Raw genomic sequence first — 19,735 nt, forward strand, 5'->3', positions numbered from 1 at the left:
ATATCACCTGCAAATGTCTTTCACAGTAGGAGAGGGGGAAACAATGGCTGTCCAAATTCTGTTGCACAAGCAAAACTTATGTGATCACTTAAAAGTGAAAGCCTGAAACTATATCTGAAGACTGTTGACACATTGAGGAAGCGATAGGAAAAGGAATCTGGTTCATATCCCTTTAAATCCAGCAAAGGGAGGCTATGGAACATGGAGTTTTCAAAATAGAGGCCACTTCCTGTTTTGATTTTCCTCAGGGTTTCGCCTGCAATATCAGTTCTGTTATACTCACAGACAATATTTTGACAGTTTTGGAAACTAGAGTGTGTTCTATCCAATACTAATAATAATATGCATATATTAGCAACTGAGAATGAGGAGCTGGCCATTTACAATGGGCACCTTTTCATCCAAGCTACTCAATACTGCCCCTGCAGCCATATGAAGTTAAACTAATAATGTAAATGTAATTAACTAGGAAGTCGGAGCACCAAGGAAAATCTTCAGATTACAAAGTTATCATTTTCCTAATATAACTCTTCAGATATTTTAATATGTCTTATTCAATTTAATTAACAAGTGAAATTGCCAGATTTACTTTTCAAGTAATTGATTGGGTTTTCTACAATGAGACCATTTAAACTTTTTCCACATTAACCTAGATGAAGAGACGCTCTCAGGTTATTTTAAAGTTAAATTCCCAGATAGCCTATACAGGCTTGATTTATCATTAAAATAGATCAATCAGTAAAATTTGCTTTTGCAAAGCACATTCAGTAAACCCCAGTACTGACGGACGTCCTGCCTCCAGCGGGAATCCCATGTGGCTTTGGCCTTAGGGAGAAGTCAACCTAGTGGTGAATGTACACTAACATTTAAACTACTGGTTACTTTGTGATAATCCAGTCAATCAGAACTTGGATATCATTGTCTCATTCAATTTAATAAGATAAATAGTCAAACATACCTTTTCTAGGTTCTTCCAATTAAATTAGACATTTTAAAAACTTTGCAATAGTAACCTAGATGAGCCAACTTCCAATGTTAATTTAAAGTTTAATTCCCAGATAGCCTATCCAGGTATGATTAATCATTATCATTGATTCATTAATTGTATTCGCTTTTTCAAATTCATTCACGTCCAACTCCTACAGTACTGATGGTTCATTAATGTCTATAAATAGATTTCAATCGTCTTTGCAGCTCCCAACATATTCCAAAACCAAACTTTGGAAAATTAGGAAAACCATTTTTCCTTTCAAATGTTCTAATAATGTGAAAGCTATCAGAGGGGGTTGTCCCCACTCGCCCGCTAATTAGTTAACCTCCACCCATAAATGGATAGATCTGTGACCTCAGTGATACCAACCCTAATTACGCCATTAGCGGAAAAACAGCAGACAACAACGCTCTCCAAAATCAACCATCGGGGGCAGGCCTCGTAAAGGTTCTCTCCAATCTAGCCCTGATGTCTTGCCATCCGAAATGGGCATCAGTCTAATACCGCAGTTCACCGCTGAAGCACGAGCAGGTAACAGTAGACAAAGGAACAGGTGGGGAGAACCGGGAAACCAATGACAAATGCGGTTGAAAACTGAACAATCAAATGTCATTTCAAAAACTTGTGACGATGAACAAGCACAAAATCTTCAACAAAATTGTCTTCTACAGGAACAAAATCATATGCTACAGGAATAACTCGATATAGCCAAAACTAAATACGATGATGTCCACACCAAACTAGATAAATCTGAAGAGTTCTCTACAAACAGGTCTAATGCTGTAGACCAAAGACGATCAGTTAATGAACACAATGACGAAGTTGGATGAAAAGTCAGCAGCACTCATTGAAGTCGCTGACTAAATGAATGATGAGAGAACTCCGTACTCAGGACCTCCATCTGCAAACCATGACAGAGAAGTTTGAGACCGAAAGGAGCAAGTGCTCTAAGCGCTCAAGTGGACTCTGCAATGCAGCAGAATATCACCCTTAGGTACCATCTGGAGGAAGTCCAGAATTGTCCCGCTCTACAGCATGACTACCCTTCCAAGCAACCGGAGCCCTGTACTCACAGGAGTAAAGACGATAGGTTTCAGACTTTGCCTCCCTCATGTGTCCCTCAGTCTTCTCCTCTTGGCCATTCGGCACTGAGTAGTATGGTGCCTCTTGGCCAACAAAGCCAAAGCTTGGCTTCTCCTCTTGGCCCCAATTTCCCCACAGGAAGAAGCCAACCCTCTCTGCCCGCGTGGCACGGAATACCTTGACAAAATTTCCCCACCTTTGACCCCGTTCCAGGTCCACCAAATGATACTGAGACGTACCGAGCTGACAAGAGGACGCATTGGATGGATACCCGAACGCTACGGGTTCTGACAGGGTTTACCTGTTGAAGTGAACGTCGAATAGCATGTGACAACATTCGTCTACAACAGCAACATGTGTTAAATGACTACGCTAAACTTGCCACAGCTTTGAAATTAGAATTCGGTGGTTCTGCGCCTCACAAACACGATAGCTCACTGCCTAACACAGTCAAACAACCTCGGAACGAACACCCAAAAGCTTACTATCATAGGCTTCGTTCAGCTTACTTTGGCCTACTCACTGAAAGAGGAATGGAAGAGCTGTTACCATTCTGTTTGAATGTTTCTGTCGAACATGTATCCCACCTTCATTACCTACTTGGGCCCTGCAGCCCACGTTGGCTTGCCTATCTTACAACTCAGAGAGCTTTCAAGCACAACGCTAAGAGCCCTGACTGCTCGGTTTTGAAGTTTGACCAGGAGCACTCACTTCAGTTAGAGTGTGCATTATCAGGTATTGGAGCGTTGAGAGACGACGCACAACAACGGTTTATACCACGAAACCACGATTCCAATAACCTCTGCGGTCCAAATAACTGTAAAGTACGTCGCCATCAATACGACTACTACAACAATCGACCTGTTCACTACGTTCCTGCATCCAACCCACACAAAGTGTCAGAGCACAAGGGTAACAACGGGTTGAAGGACGATCAAAACATAAACCAATGTTCTCCAGAAGTTCCACTACGTGAAGAACTATAGCGAGAACAATTTGAGAAAAGGGTAAAAGTCACACTAGACGGGAAATTACTGGACACCAGGTCCGCAGGATACAACAACCATAGCAAGGATGTTAAAACTCAAATTTCTCCCGCTCTCACTCGAGATCCTACCCAGGGCCCTCTTGATCAAGAAACAAGCCCACAGGCTTTGTCTATAGACTGATTCAAAGGTTGCGAAGAAAAAGGCAAAATGTTTCGTTAAAGCCAAGCCCACTCAAAATCTGAAAAGTTGATCTGAACAGAAATGGCACATCATGTCTTTGCGAACGACCTCTCCACTTTGTGGGGAATAGGTCCACTAAACACGAATCTAAATGCCCATACCTGGAAACAGACCTGGAGAACTGCTTAACTTGTCATGCGCTAATTGAGTCGGGTGCGACAATATCACTCATCCCTCAAACATTGTTCAATAATCTCAAAAGGGCATTGAAACCACCTAAATGTTGGTTAAAACTGGAACGATGTGACACTACACTTTGAGGTGTCACTCAGACTACCTCGCCTCTCACATTGAGAGTCATGCTGAAACTACACTTCCAGGACGTATTGCTCGTTCACCCTGTGTATGTTACCAGCCTAGAATCTGTACCCCTGCTACTTGGAGCAGACTTGATGGATCGGTTACTCCCACTGATGGATTGGAAAACCAACCAGGTATGGTCACAGACCACAGTGCCTTCTTCACTGACCACACTGTCTCCCCCTAACGCTAGCTGCAATGCAGTCATTCACGAGGGGTATCTGTCGAAAGCACCACTTTGGAAAAAGACATTTAGAAACCTATATTACGATACATCGACACATTTCATCAGCCAACCTGATTGACCATTCTTTTCATGATTTCGAGCCAGCTGTCTCTGTGAATGAGCAACTTCCCTCCTCCTTGCAGTCCTGTAATACGGTAGTTGAGATGAACTTCTCTTGACCGTCGGACAGTTCCGCAAGCACTGCAGCCGTCTCAGCAAGAAAAATATCAATGCGCAGAGTATACTCTGCTTCCGATGATACACCTTCCGTTTTGTGGGGGACTGTCACCCCTTACAATGACACCAATGGTGTCAGTCCAGCAACTGACCCGATAACTTCCACTGGTGAAACACTTTGCGATATCACAGACCGATATCCCCATCTCAGTTCGCAGGTACTGAAGAGGTTGCCACACGCGGATGCATTGGTGACTGACAGGCCTCGACAGCCAATGAGCGTTTTGAAGCACAAACACCAGGAGATTTGGTTGAAATGGCTGTACCATTCTCATAACGCGGTCGCTGACAACTCATACATAGGGTCTGACCTTTTCTTTTGCACCTCAGATACCAACACTGGTGGGGTGTGCTGAGACACAAAGGGAAGGAATAGTAGCCCAGACCCTTGATGAGCCTCATCGAGGCTGGTTGCGGTGTCGAGACTACGGGCAACACCGTACAAGCCCGTCAGAGCATAAAACAAATCTAGTTGTAAACTCACCTATGAGAACAGTGAGGAAAAGACGGGCCCCTAGACGGGGACAATCTTAGAACACATCTAAGATATTACTGAGGTGTACCACACTGGTCGTAGAAGAAGTCCAGTGAACCTACACCTCAAACAAATGGCAAAAAATATATAAATTGCCATGTGTAGGTTCAACTACAATTACAACTAGTAAAATGCTCTAATCATGTGTTCCGGTAGGATAATATTTCAGAATAAATCGGTAGGATAACTGGTCCCCTTGAGTACCAGTACCAATACCAGCAACAGTCAGTCCAGCTACAATCAGTAAGAAGGTTAGTGACCTAACCAATCAAATTAAACTTGACAACAGCGACATAGGAGTCACTCAGAGTCACTCAGAGAACACTTTTCTGACGGTTAACACACATGCCACTAATAAATAGAACCCTCCATTCAGGAGTAAAGTTATTAGAAGTCATGAACCATGATCACAGCACGTACGACTGGTCCAATGCTTACTTCCGTCGTGAGGTTAGCTCCTCCGTGGATAACATAGCTATGAAATAGACTTCTTCATACCTATCACAACTACAATAGTGGAAGGTACAGTGACTTGTAGTAAAACCACTAGACTCCCTCGACACCAATTCTGACTGACCTCCAGGCATTGACCCGAAAATTACCTGACAAGTCTGCAAGGATGAAAGACAATACAGCCACACTACCATAACACTGTTTATACAGGTGCCTCTTATGAGGTTTGCGTGTAATTATTGTATAAAATGAATAAGTGAAGATGAAACTATTTGTGAAATGATGTAAGGTGATTTTAACCCCCCCACGCCCCCCCCGAAATCTGGTGTATCCCAATTGCTACACCTATAACATGTTTTTTAAGGCACTTGACACAATGATAGAGTTTATAGAATAAAAATGTATTAGGCCCTAATTTATGACTGGGAACACAGATACGCATGTTGGTATTATTTCATAAACTCTTAATATGCCATTGAAACCATCATTTTTCTCATGTTCTATTGATTTTCAAAATCAAAGTTATTTTATGGTCCAGCAGCCAAAGGCACAACCCTAGTCATATTAGTAGCTCTAACAACCCGTAGTAGTTGATGCATCTTTAGATTTCCCCTTTTTAATATTCTAACCAGTATTTCAATCTCTGTCACATGAAACTGCTTGCGCAGTTTTGAGAACAATGTTTTCCCGCTAATTGCATTTTGGAACATAGCCCATAGCCTACAGCCATGCTCACATTTTGAGCTATGAAGAAATAAAACTTTATAACAATTTTAAGATAAACGGTCTGATCTGATGCATCAGCCTCATTGCTTTTTTACATTGTTTAATTAATGTAACGTAGACACTGGGAGTCGAGAAGCCGGTGGTAAGTTTAATATAACGAGAAACATGGAACGATACAATGTAGGATTACCGTCTAGACATTAACAGAAAACAATACTGACTGGGGAAAGAACCTAAGGGAGTGCCAGATAAAGGGGAGGTCAAGGTGTGCTTAATGATGAAGCGCAGGTGCGCATAACGATGAATGCCAGGTGTGCATAATGATGGTTCCCAGGACCGTAGTTAGTAAACCGGCAACATCAAATGCTGGAGGGGAGGAACATGAGACGATGTGACATTTCATGTGCAGTGGTTGTATGAATTTTGGATTTGTCGTCCCAGAACTGTCCCTGGGTCTGTTTTAAACCATAGACATATAAAGTTAATGTCAAGCAATGAGATGGTTTTCTTTGTGCTCCACTCACCATTGATTCTCACCCATTGTGGTCTATTTGACAAAAAATATATAAAATCCACAGAATGAGGTTCGGACATGGTTCATATGCAAAAGTTTCTTGCCCATTAGAAGTGGCTGTATTGGCTAAAAAGCACTGGAAAAGTCCACAACCACCATCTGGGCATTGCACTCTTTTCAAGATGGGAAGGAGCCAGGTGTAGTAAGTACATGAGCATCGTCCACTCCTCTCTATTGCTTGTAGGAAAATTGAAGGGGGTCTACAATGTCTCCAACCTTGTTTTGTATGTGGGAGTGGATCAAAACGTGTCATTATGAGAGGTGTTAATGCAACAGGGCGGTAATCATTGAGAACAGCAGGGCAGCTCTTCTTGAGCACTGGGCATATGATGGAACATTTCCACAGAGCTGGTATTGTGTGCTTCCTCAGTAAGTGATTGAACAGCTCAGAGAACAAACCTGACAATTCCTTGTGACAGGATTTCAGAACATGGTTGCTGATGTTCCCTGGCCAATCAGTACTGTCAACGCAGTCTCACAGTCCTGCACTCGAGGTGTCATTCCAATGTTTGACTGATTTATAGACCACTCCATCCCTCTGTAGACTTGTAGGCATGATTAATATTGCTGAAGCAAAGATAAATTGTTTTACTACCCCTTGTAGCACATGCAGCAAATTGCTGATAATGTAGCAAATTGCTGATACATGGGCAGCACCTTTTTATGCATACAGCTGTTGAAATTACCTAGTATTAATACAGGGTAGTCCGGTGATTGACTATGCGCTGCACACATGTGATAAAATCGGCTGCGTGTGTGACATTGGCTGAGGGTGGATGGGGGGGGGGGAAATAGATAGTTACATATTTAAATATTATTTTTGACGCTATATCGTATCATATCCTTTTAACAATATCGCAATATTTATTTTGCGCTAGTCGGCTGTACCAACACTGGTATTCTTCATCCTATCTTCTGAAATAGTGACCCAACATGTTTTCAGTACATTTATTTCCGACTGATCAAAACTAATTTTCTCATGCTCTCTCGTCTCAATGCAGCAGACAATGTTTGGAACATCAAATGGCAATAAAATGGCAGTATCAATACATATACAAACGCAATAATTAAAATACAAGCACATAAGTATCGTGATAACATCATATCGTGAGGTCCCTGGCAATTCCCAGCCCTAGTGGAATATAGGGCCCTGAGTGTACAAAACATTTGGAACACCTGCTCTTTCGATGGCATAGACTGAACAGGGTAAGCCAGGTGACGTCCCTGGTACCATCATTACCGTACCTCAATTCCATCTGGAAAAGTTTGCATTTCACCACTTCATTTAACTTCTGTAAAGTGTATTGCCATACAGGACTTTGCTGCTGTCGCATGCCTTTCGCTACAATTTTTCCAACTTAACGCCGATGGCGTGCAGAGAACTTTATATAATCATTTGAAAGATGCATATCTCTTACTAATGTTCCAACACTGTTGCATTAGGTATTTTTTTAATTGAAATTGTCCCTTTATGTTGATGATCGGGACCTGTTGTGTTGTGATAACTGTGACTTTCACGCTTAGGGATTTTTTCTTAAGGTTAACGTTTTCATGTTCACACCTCTAATATGTGTGTGTGTTCCTCACTCACCGGAGTCGTCCGTCCTGGGCCGCCGCCCCCCCAGGGATGACCTTGGTGATGAAGATGCTGGGGTCTTCACCGATGTGGGGGTTGTCCGTTCCCCCCGCGATACTGAAACCCAGCCCAGAGTTACCCTGGAGAAACCAAAGACACACAAACACACTTTCTCCATAAGCACCTTTAGGTCTTTTAAAAGCGCTATATAAATCCCATGTTAATTTATGAATAATAATAATAATAATACATGTCAACAATTACAAACTGCTACTGCATACAACAGATTTGTTTGTGCAGTCTTGCCTACTCCTAAGGTTTATTGTTACGCCACTGTTTGTGCAGTCTTACCAAGTTTTACGGTAATGCAAGACGAGTTGGCAAGAGAGCACAAACCAGATCTGGGACCAGGCTAATTTCCAAATGGTCATCAAGCATTTACAACAAAGTGGCAGTATTATCACATTATAAAACACACCAAGCCAGTAGGAGCACACAGAGTGCGTTGTTACTTAGGAATGGCAGCGGGCGCAGGGGATAAGAGCTCCCAGGGAGACAGCTTGCGGAGAGGCATTTTTTATTTACGCTACGCTAATAATACCGTGCACTTGAAAGTACAGCTGAAATGGGTCACGCAAAATAAAAAAAGGAACATAACAAAAATACATCACCATGGGTGCATTGGGAGGATTAAGACATGGCTACATAATGCAAGAGTGCACAAAGCAACAAAATGCGTATAACGCCAGAGACATGGTCTAAGTCCTAAATGGTACCCTATTCCCTTTATAGTGCTCATATATAGGGAATATGGTTCCATTTGGGATGCAGCCTTGGAGTGTGTCAGACTTGAGTGGAACATTGGAGAGACTGGAGGAGTGTACTACACAAGAGAGCTGGCTGTTTAATACAGGATAACTTGAGAGGACAGAACTTTATGGTCCTGATGGTGCTGTATTATACGAGCAGTGTTGGGGTCAGTTCCATTTCCACTCAATTCCAAGAGACGAATTGCAAAGTAATTACCAAATTGAATGAATTCCCTGAATTATCTGAGTAGAAAAATGGAATTCATACAGACGCTGCATACTCGAGCTGTGAGTAAGGCTGTTACAGTGACCTAATTACCGCCCCACCAGCGGTCACGAGTCTAGACAACAGTCAAATTCCACATGACATTTTGTCATGGTAATTAGGCTTCTCCAAGCTCTGATGCTGCTGATGGTCATTAGTCGCCCACCAAACTTGCTAACTGTCTGGTACCCCACTCTATTGTCCCTCAAATCACTCTAACATCAATGCAAATGTAATTGAAAATCGAATCAAACACTTGTACCCTGACTACACTGCTCGCATTGCAAAATAAATGTAGAAATCTATATTTTTCAATTACTGCACCCACTGTTCGCGCGCGCCAATGAGTGTCTGCGTTGCCAAGGGCTAAAACAGAAGTCAGTTCTATTTGTGACGCAGATCGGGCTGAATGTCCTGCCTCTCCCATCTCCTCATTGGTTTATAGAAGCAGGTACCCACGTGCCATCTCCTCATTGGTTATACCCACATGGTGACATGGTAAGGTCGGTAGCGGTAATGCACCTAATTTAGGAAAGTTACCAATTGCAATAAAAAGTCCAGAGAAGAAAAGGCCTGGAAGAAGGAGAGATGACAAGAAATGATTCGGTTGACTGTTTTATGTGTGGATTAATTGTCGGAGTAGAGGACCTTGTGCATTTCAGGTAAAATAACTTTTATCCCAGGACAAATTAGCTAGCAACAGCAAGCTAGCTAAATAGGACAAATTAGCTAGCAAGTGCAAGCTAGCTAGCTAAATTGCCATAAATGTTTAATGCTTTTCGACCTGTCCCCACATTACTGAAATTGGTTCAGAGTTTGTTTTGATATTTTAATCTGCGTGTCGTGATCGCATTTGGTGTGGGGGCACAACATTTCTGCACAATGGCGCAAAGCCGGTTTGGGTTCCGTGTTGAGAACCCATGAGCTCAAATTGTGCAACATTTCCATAGGCTATGCAATTGCCTGAGAACCTCTATTTAAAAGAGGATACCATCAGCTTTCTATAGGCTAGGCCTACTATATTTATTTCTCAACTTTCTTAACATTAAGCACATTGATTATTTTTACAACAGGAGTATAGCCTACCTGGCTGGCATGAAAATGAACCCCGCGAAAAGCATACTCCATTTACTATTTAAGTGCATAGATGACATGTATTGTTTCCCGCTGCCCCTTTTTTGATACATGTGCATGATAATGGTCCAATTCTAAATCAAAACAAATTTCATGCATATATTAACTAGTATATGTAAAGACAATATTAAATCAAGAATAGTGTGATGGGTGACAATTTTAGCCTATCACTTGTGAATGATGCCCAGCTTAAGGCAAATAGCGCATTTTGTTTTTGCAACTTTTACAAATCATAGTTGCACATCTCATGTAGCATAGCCCATAGGCTTATATGTTTTATTAAGGTTTGTATCACAACTAAAGCACCAAATAACTTCTTAAATTGAAGAACATTAATCCGCTTTACAATGGGTGTGGAGCCTAAATTACATACAGTGGGGAGAACAACTATTTGATACACTGCTGATTTTGCAGGTTTTCCTACTTACAAAGTATGTAGGGGTCTGTAATTTTTATCATAGGTACACTTCAACTGTGAGAGACGGAATCTAAAACAAAAATCCAGAAAATCACATTGTATGATTTTTAAGTAATTAATTTGCATTTTATTGCATGACATAAGCATTTGATCACCTACCAACAAGTAAGAATTCTGGCTCTCACAGACCTGTTAATTTTTCTTTAAGAAGCCCTCCTGTTCTCCACTCATTACCTGTATTAACTGCACCTGTTTGAACTCGTTACCTGTATAAAAGACACCTGTCCACACTCAAACAGACTCCAACCTCTCCGCAATGGCCAAGACCAGAGAGCTGTGTAAGGACATCAGGGATACAATTGTAGACCTGCACAAGGCTGGGATGGGCTACAGGACAATAGGCAAGCAGCTTGGTGAGAAGGCAACAACTGTTGGCGCAATTTATTAGAAAATGGAAGAAGTTCAAGATGACAGTCAATCACCCTCGGTCTGGGGCTCCATGCAAGAGCTCACCTCGTGGGGCATCAATGATCATGAGGACGGTGAGGGATCAGCCCAGAACTACATGGTTAACTACCTGGTCAATGACATGAAGAGAGCTGGGACCACAGCCTCAAAGAAAACCATTAGTAACACAGTAGGCCGTCATGGATTAAAATCCTGCAGCGCACGCAAGGTCCACCTGCTCAAGCCAGCGCATGTCCAGGCCCGTCTGAAGTTTGCCAATGACCATCTGGATGATCCAGAGGAGGAATGGGAGAAGGTCATGTGGTCTGATGAGACAAAAATAGAGCTTTTTGGTCTAAACTCCACTCGCCGTGTTTGGAGGAAGAAGGATGAGTACAACCCCAAGAACACCATCTCAACCGTGAAGCATGGAGGTGGAAACATCATTCTTTGGGGATGCTTTTCTGCAAAGGGGACAGGACGACTGCACCGTATTGAGGGGAGGATGGATGGGGCCATGTATCGCGCGAGATCTTGGCCAACAAGCTCCTTCCCTCAGTAAGAGCATTGAAGATGGGTCGTGGCTGGGTCTTCCAGCATGACAACGACCCGAAACACACAGCCAGGGCAACTAAGGAGTGGCTCCGTAAGAAGCATCTCAAGGTCCTGGAGTGGCCTAGCCAATCTCCAGACCTGAACCCAAAAGAACATCTTTGGGGGGAGCTGAAAGTCCGTATTGCCCAGCGACAGCCCCGAAACCTGAAGGATCTGGAGAAGGTCTGTATGGAGGAGTGGGCCAAAATCCCTGCTGCAGTTTGCAAACCTGGTCAAGAACTACAGGAAACATGATCTCTGTAATTGCAAACAATGGTTTCTGTATTAAATATTAAGTTATGCTTTTCTGATGTATCAAATACTTATGTCATGCAATAAAATGCAAATTAATTACTTAAAAATCATACAATATGATTTTCTTGTTTAGATTCCGTCTCGCAAAATCGGCAGTGTATAAAATACTTGTTCTCCCCACTGTACATACATACACAGAGCACGATTTTTAAGTTTTTAAAAAGCACCTTTATAATAAAAGCAATAAATGCATAATCACATTTGTGGCCACTTTTGAGAATGGTGTTGTCCTGCTAACAGAACATTCGCGCTTGTAGCTTCTGCCTGCCTTTATTCGAAGAAATAGCCTAATAGTTTATCGATATTTTAAGCTAAGCGTTCTCATCTCTTGCGTCAGGCTCATTGCTTAAAACACGTTTTTTGATGCTAGTGGAGGTATTCATTTGGAATCTATCGCATCCCACAACTGTCCTACACTATGTTTCAAATATGTATTTCTCGCACAGAATAGAGTAGGTCAACTTTTGTACTATGGGGATAGTAGATTGACATAGGCTAGCGCTTTTGCTGTTCGTTCGATCAACTCATCTTGTTACTCTTGAAAAGTAATTGTGGACAGTTCTTCTAATATCTTCAATATGCGCCTCGGAATTGTATAAGTACGTGCACAGTTGTGTCCCCGATGTGTCCATCTTCACTTGTAGCCTGTGAGAAAGACCCTATCACGTGACGGAGAGCCATGTGAGTGAAAGGTGCTTTGGAATGCAGCCGGGAGAAGGGAATTATAATTATTATAAGGGCACAACAGTCACTTTCCGCAAAATACATGGATTTTTTTATGGGGTATTACGGCCACACAAAGGGGATGCAGCCGGGATATTTGAGGCATTGTCAAGTGCTTGTCAAATTGTGAGTGAGAGACTGATGAAGTGGGTACAGCCTGCCCAAAAAACAAAGCAGAGATCATGTCGTTCATCACATTTTTTCAAATCCTCGTTAGTTGCATCATGCAGCCTTAGAATGTATTAAAAATCAAAACATATAGCCCAACATTTATATCACAAATAAAGTTACGTTAATACCTCTAAATTAAGCACATCGGAGTACCTGTGTCTTTGTTAAGCGCTCAACACAAAATAGCCGCATGTGCGCACTCCCTCAAATTGTTAGAGAAAATATCCTTTCAATATTATTCAGCTATGTCCAATTGTATTCTTCATACTATAAAATAATGACACCGACTTCTAAGTAAATCTTGTCTGCTAAATTAACTAGTGTAGCCCACAGCCAGATGGCATAGCCAGATCAGGGCCTAACAAAAGGACAACTTGTATGCTATTCTGTTCTTCTGAAATAGACTACATTTTCTTCATATCCTGTTTGTTTAGACCTGTTTAAAATAAATAATGGATTTATTGTGTAGGTGGTGTAGGTTATAATAAATGGACTTAAACTTTTTTTTAAATGTGAATGTTCCAAAGGTCTGTATCAGTGGCTTGTAGGCTCTGTGAGGAAGCCAGGAGATGCTAAATGTGTTTATGTTCATTAACGGTAAATTATCGTGAGACCTGCAGTTATTTGCTTGACAACATTTCATGAACGCCACAGTGCTAGCTGTTAGTGTGTATAATACGAGACATATGCAAACTGTACCCTTTGAGGGCCAGCGTGGGTGCAGGCCTTTTCTTCGGGCAAGCAAAAACGCACCTGATTTGACCATATCCTCAATCATAGTCTACAATAAAGACTGATTTGTAAAATGTAGTCTTATTGCTTGGCCGAAGCAAATGCCTGCACCCACAACGGCCCTCAAAGTGTAAGATCCCACCCCCCCACCACGAATTTGGAGGGCATACCATGTCAGACATGAACATTACACACACACTACTTTCTAATACAATCAAAAGGACTGTACTACTTCCATTGTGAGTACTTAAAAGTACTTTACTGTATGTATCTTGTACTGAACCACTTCAATATAGTGACAGAAGAGGTCCTGTGTTGCTGTGCAAAGAATGTGGGTGATTGCCAAATGGCACCCTATTCCCTATATAGTGCAATACTTTTGACCTGGGCCCATAGAGCCATTTAGGAAGCAACAGTTGTGAATTAAAACATTTTTTTTAAAGAAAGAGACAGTCCCCTTACCCGTTCGAGCGTGATCTCCTCATAGTCATAATCCGCTTCTGTTCCGTTTACCTGGAAGGGGGAGAGGGAATGACACATTTTAGCTGCTGAAGTTTGTTAGCTACTAGTGACTACTAGTGAGTCAATGCAGCGCAATGAAGGTTTCACATCTTTCAGAACAAGATATTTCCTCTACCAAACTGAGCCCTTTTGGAACCTGTTTGTGTTTAAAGTCAAAACTTTTATGTCCTCATAAAAAGGTACTGTATGTTGAAGGGGAATGTAAAAAAAAAAAAGATGTGACAAAAGCCTTTCCTCTTCCGTACCACAATTCAAGTGAGATGCACTCGAGCTCGACCACCGAAATATCTGCAACATTTGATGTTACCTCACCTGTGCTTTAGTCCAGTCGGGCTGCACAGTGCACCAGATGTTTAAGTATTTCAGAATGCTATAGTAGTCTGCTGCGTGACCTGCACAGCCCGACCGCCATGTATAAGTCCATCTCAAACGCTCCAGGGTGAAGTTTCTGCTAGGTACAGATCTAGGATCAGCTTCCTCACCCCCAATCCTAACCATATTTTGGGAGAAAATGCAAACCTGACCCAAGACCAGCATCTATTGTACAATTTCACCCTACACCATCTCAAAAACACCAAGACCACAACTGGCTGTATTGACTCCTGCTACCCAGTCAGATGAGTGGACTGGTAAACAGGCGGGATACATTGATAGTGGTAAACGTGTGGGGAATACTGTGTGTTGTGCTCTTGGCGAGGCACATAACTGTATCGGTAAGGTCTTAACTGAGCTTGTCAACCTGTACTCTGTAAGTGTACCCCTAAGTCACAAACAGCTAGAACGAATGTGGTTTAGTTTAAATTGACTTAACTGATATGCTGAAGGGGAAAATACATGTAAAAAAGGCATCGGAAATTGAAATTACAGTCCCTAGTAGTCTTTGGAACTGATCAAGAAAAGCTTCTGGAGTCTGTGGAACTACGTAGCTAAATATCATGTTTAGGCAGAATAATTTCCATTCAACCAAATGGACAACAGTGTCAATAGTATTTCCAAAGCCATTTCCTGTCCACTCCCACTGTTCAGCTATCCCCCCTGAGCTTCTCACACACACACACACATGTATTCATCCATGCTGTGCATCCAGTAACATACATAATTAGATAATATTAGATACAGTATTCATCCGTGTATAATAAGTGTGCATATTAGTAGCTATTTATGCCATTTTACACATATATATGGACCTATGTGAAGTACTTTATTCACATGAAAAATAGGATTCCATCCAGCAAAGTACCTCGAGCAACAGCATTTCCTTAACTGACTTTGGGTTCAAAGGGTAAGCTTTCGTTAGACTTGCTGGTATGTCCCATAGAGACCCTATAATTAAGATTTACGAAATCAAGAAGACAGTGCATAAAGTGATTTATTAGGGTGGCAATATTCCAGTAACTTTCCCCAGAATCAGAAGTGAATAGGTAGGAAATCAGGAATATTCCAACACAGATTTCTGCAAGACCTAAGAATCTTTACAGTAACCATTACTCTCTCGTGGGAATTCAACTAACGTAGCTGTAGCCGTATGTAGCCAAACGTAGCTGCTGCTCATTCCATTTTCTCAAAACTTGATTAATGGTTAAAAAAAGTAAGGCCATCCATAGAGACACATACCAGCTCTACTGGTAGTACTGCTACTGTAGTACCAGCAGTACTACACCTGCACCTGTCGATGACACAAGTTGTTCTTCTTCCACGAGCACATCCATGCAAGCATCAGTAATTATACATTTGTTGTTAGTCCACCTATCATGGACACTGACAGTTGTGAACTGATGCAGCCGAAGAGCTACTGCCCCCTTACCTGGGAAAGCACCGAACAACAGACAGGGACGTTGGACCATCGAAGAGGCTCAAATATGATGAGAACTAAATTGATTTGGGGTTCCCTTATATTGGGAGTAGTGCCTTTCCTCATCCACGGTGTTATATGTGCAAAAGTACTATCTCACAATTCGATGAAACCTTCACTCTTGCGCAGACATTTAGAAACAAAACATGCCAATTTGAAAAATATGCCACAGGAGTTTTTTTGAGCGAGAATTAAGACGATGTTCAAGTATTAAAACATGTATAAAAGCAACAGATATCATTAATAAGAAGGGGCTAGAAGCGTGAGCTACCGAGTTGCTAGGACAGGCAAGCCCCATACTATTGTGGAGGACTTAATTCTTCTTGCTGCCGCAGACATGGCTGGGACAATGCTGGGGGAATAGGCAAAAAATATAAACAGACAATGCCTTCATCAAACAACACCGTTTCACAACGCATCAGTGACATGGCAGGAGATGTTTTGAAACAAGTACTGCTTCACATACAAGCCAGTGAAATCTATGCGTTACAGCTGGATAAGTCAACAGATGTGGCGGGCCTGGCACAGCATATGTCTGTTACGTTTATGGGGGGTCAATCTGCAAACCACTGGAAACCAGGAAAACAGGAGGCAATATGTCTTAAGTACTGGACAGCTTTGTGACATCAAATGAACATTGGTGGTTAAGATGTGTTGGTATCCCCTGACAGGGAGTAGTGCTCCCGACGCTACTTGGGTACACTGCAGCACTAATCGAGAGGCTTGAAAGACGTTTTGGGCACTACAGTGAAAATGGTTAACTTTGTTAAAGCAAGGCCCCCTGAACTCATGTGTATTTTCTGCATTATGAAATGATATGGGCTGCAACTATGTAATGCTTTTACAACATACAGAAGTGTGCAGGTTATCAAGGGGCAACTATATTCAATGTGCGGAACAAAATTGAGGCTATGATTAGAAGTTGGAGTTCTCTGTCTGCATTAACAAGGACAACACCCAAGTCTTTCCATCATTGTATAATTTTATTCGTGTGAAAATGAACTCAAGCTTACGGACAATGTCAAATGTGATATATCGAAGCACCTGAGTGAGTTGGGTTTGAAATTACGCAGGTACTTTCCCGAAACGGCTAACACAAACAGCTGGATTTGTTATCCCTTTCATTCCCTGCCTCCAGTCCACTTACTGATATCTGAACAAGAGAGCCTCATCAAAATTGCAACAAGCGGTTCTGTGAAAATTGAATCTTTTCAGAAGCTACTGCCAGATGTCTGGATTGGGCTGCGCTCAGAGTATCCTGCCTTGGCAAATTGAGCTGTTAAGAGACTGATGCCCTTTGCAACCACGTACCTATGTGAGAGTGGATTCTCTGTCCTCACTAGCAAGAAAACTAAATACAGGCTGTGTGTGGAAAATTATTTAAGACAGACTCTCTCCAATACAACCCAACATTGCAGAGTTATTACATCCTTTCAAGCACACCCTTCTCATTAACCTATGTTGAGTTATTCACCATTTTCGATGAACAAATAAGGTTTTATATGTAAGATGGCTAAATAAAGAGCAAAATTATTGATTATTATTTGTGCCCTGGTCCTATAAGAGCTCTTTGTCACTTCCAACGAGTCAGGTTGTGACAATCTCACACCCATTATTTGTTTAATCAATGTATCGTACAATGTGTGTGTGGCAGGCTTACAATGATGGAGAGTATTTGAGAGTGCGCTGACCCTGGTCAGAAAAGTATAAGATAGAAGGCCCCATTCTGCAGTCAATTTGCGCTCTGAAGCTTTTTTGTCTGTGTTTTTAAAATCTGAACACAATCACACATTTTAATTCATGAGGTGACATAAGAGGTTGGGAGGACAGTCTAGGTGCTTGTTTCAAACTACTGAAACATTCAAGTGGATTGTGCTAAATACTGAACATAAGGGGGAAAACTGCACGTCTGAGCTAATGTGTATATAAATAATTGAAGTAACTGTTTGTCCTGGAATTGCCTACCCTGCGTCCCAAATGGCACCCTATTCCCTGTATAGTGCACTACCTTTGACCAAAAGTACTGCACTAAATAGGGTGCCAACGGCTTTGAACGCTGCCTCTTCGCACTCTAATGTTACTGTGCATAGAGATCTGCCTGAGTGAGAGTTCGGTGAGTCGACGATGCATTCTATTACTTTTTTTTAGAAAACTACACAAAAATATACGCAACAGGTTTTATGAGATGAAATAAAAGACCCCAGAAATGTTCCATAAGCACAAAAAACGTATTTCTCTCCAATTTTGTGCACACATTTATTTACATTCCTGTTAGTGAACATTTCTCCTTTGCCAAGAAATAATCCATACACCTGACAGGTGTGGCATATCAAGAAGCTGATTAAATGGCATGAACATTACACAGGTGCACCTTGTGCTGGGGACAATAAAGGGCCACTAAAATGTGTAGTTTTGTCAACACAGTGTCACAGACGTCAAGTGTTGAGGGAGCATGCAATTGGCATGCTGACTGTAGGAATGCCCACCAGAGCTGTTGCCAGACAATTGAATGTTCATTCCTCTAGCACAAGCTGCCTCCAACATCGTTTTAGAGAATTTGACAGCATGTCCAACTGGCCTCACAACCGCAGACCACGTGTATGGCGTTGTGTGGATGAGAAACTTGCTGATGTCAACATTGTGAACAGATTGCCCGATGGTGGTGGTGGAATTATGGTAAGGTTAGGCACAAGCTACGGACAACAAACAAAATAGCATTTTATTGAAGGCAATTTGAATGCACAGATATACCGAGACGAGATCCAGCGGCCCATTATTCTGCCATTCATCCGCCGCCATTAACTCATGTTTCAGCATGATAATGCACAGCCCCATGTTGCAAGGATCTGTACACAATTCCTGGAATCTGTAAATGTCCAACTTATTCCATGGCCTGCATACTCACCAGACATGTCACCCATTGAGCATGTTTGGGATGCCTTGGATCGACATGTATAACAGCATGTTCCAGTTCCTGGTTCCTTGCATATCTGTATTCCCAGTCATGCAATCCATAGATTAGCGCCTAATGAATGTATTTCAATTTGACTGATTTCCTTAAATGAACTGTAACTCAGTAAAATCTGTGAAATTGTTGCATGTTGTGTTTATATTTTTTTTCAGTATATATTTTTTAGATATATACAAACTTATACAAACGAACAACAACTTAGACTCAAACATCCCATCTGCCCAGACCTGCATGCTCACACCCCCATCCCTAGTGTCTGCATTAGTTTGCCATTTGCATCAATTTGTCTTTCCATGATCGCCCATGCTATTTCAATAATAAATCCTTAGATTTTGAGATTGTGTTAATGATTTCCAAGTTTTTATAAAATTTTTGTCAAGATGAGTGATGAGAAGAGAATCATCAAGCCCATTGGGTATCTCACTACACCGCCATATGCCATGTCTTGAAATATGCAGACAGACAGATTAAAAGTTTACATTGTAATACTTCTGACAGCCAACTTTCTAGCTTCGACCCACAACTACCGGACTTCATAGCATTCCCAGAAAGCATGGATTATTGAGTCATTCTAAACTTGACATGATTCAGCCATTGTGCTGTAGAATTTGTGAATTATGTCTCCTGTATAATAAATTCTATACATTAGTTTATACTGGATTAAGCGTACATTTTCATAAACTAATTTTGTTAGTTATGCTCCAACTTCCCCTCGATTTTATGGCAACATCAGTTCCTTTTAAGTCTTGGTTCCAATAGTTTATATTTTTTGTCAGTTGGATATACTCTGCAAGGTTTTGTATATCTTCCTTATCATATGAACACCCTTTCGGACTCAAATAAGATTCCATG

The 19,735-nt window shown here is 41.6% G+C and overlaps 1 protein-coding gene across 20 annotated transcripts in view; it reads right to left on the minus strand.

Annotated features, from left to right (window-relative positions):
* dlg1b (discs large MAGUK scaffold protein 1b) overlaps positions 1-19,735 on the minus strand; it is a 242,222-nt gene that overhangs the window by 100,460 nt on the left and 122,027 nt on the right. For all 20 annotated transcript variants that reach the window (XM_020467259.2, XM_031810895.1, XM_031810894.1 and 17 more), the window contains 2 exons: positions 14,001-14,051; positions 7,946-8,070 (listed from right to left, as the gene is read on the minus strand). In XM_020467259.2, coding sequence (XP_020322848.1) covers positions 7,946-8,070; positions 14,001-14,051 — 176 coding nt within the window. The remainder of the gene's footprint in view (positions 1-7,945; positions 8,071-14,000; positions 14,052-19,735) is intronic.

The sequence above is a fragment of the Oncorhynchus kisutch genome, linkage group LG30, assembly GCF_002021735.2.
Source record: "Oncorhynchus kisutch isolate 150728-3 linkage group LG30, Okis_V2, whole genome shotgun sequence".
Lineage (NCBI taxonomy): Eukaryota > Metazoa > Chordata > Actinopteri > Salmoniformes > Salmonidae > Oncorhynchus > Oncorhynchus kisutch.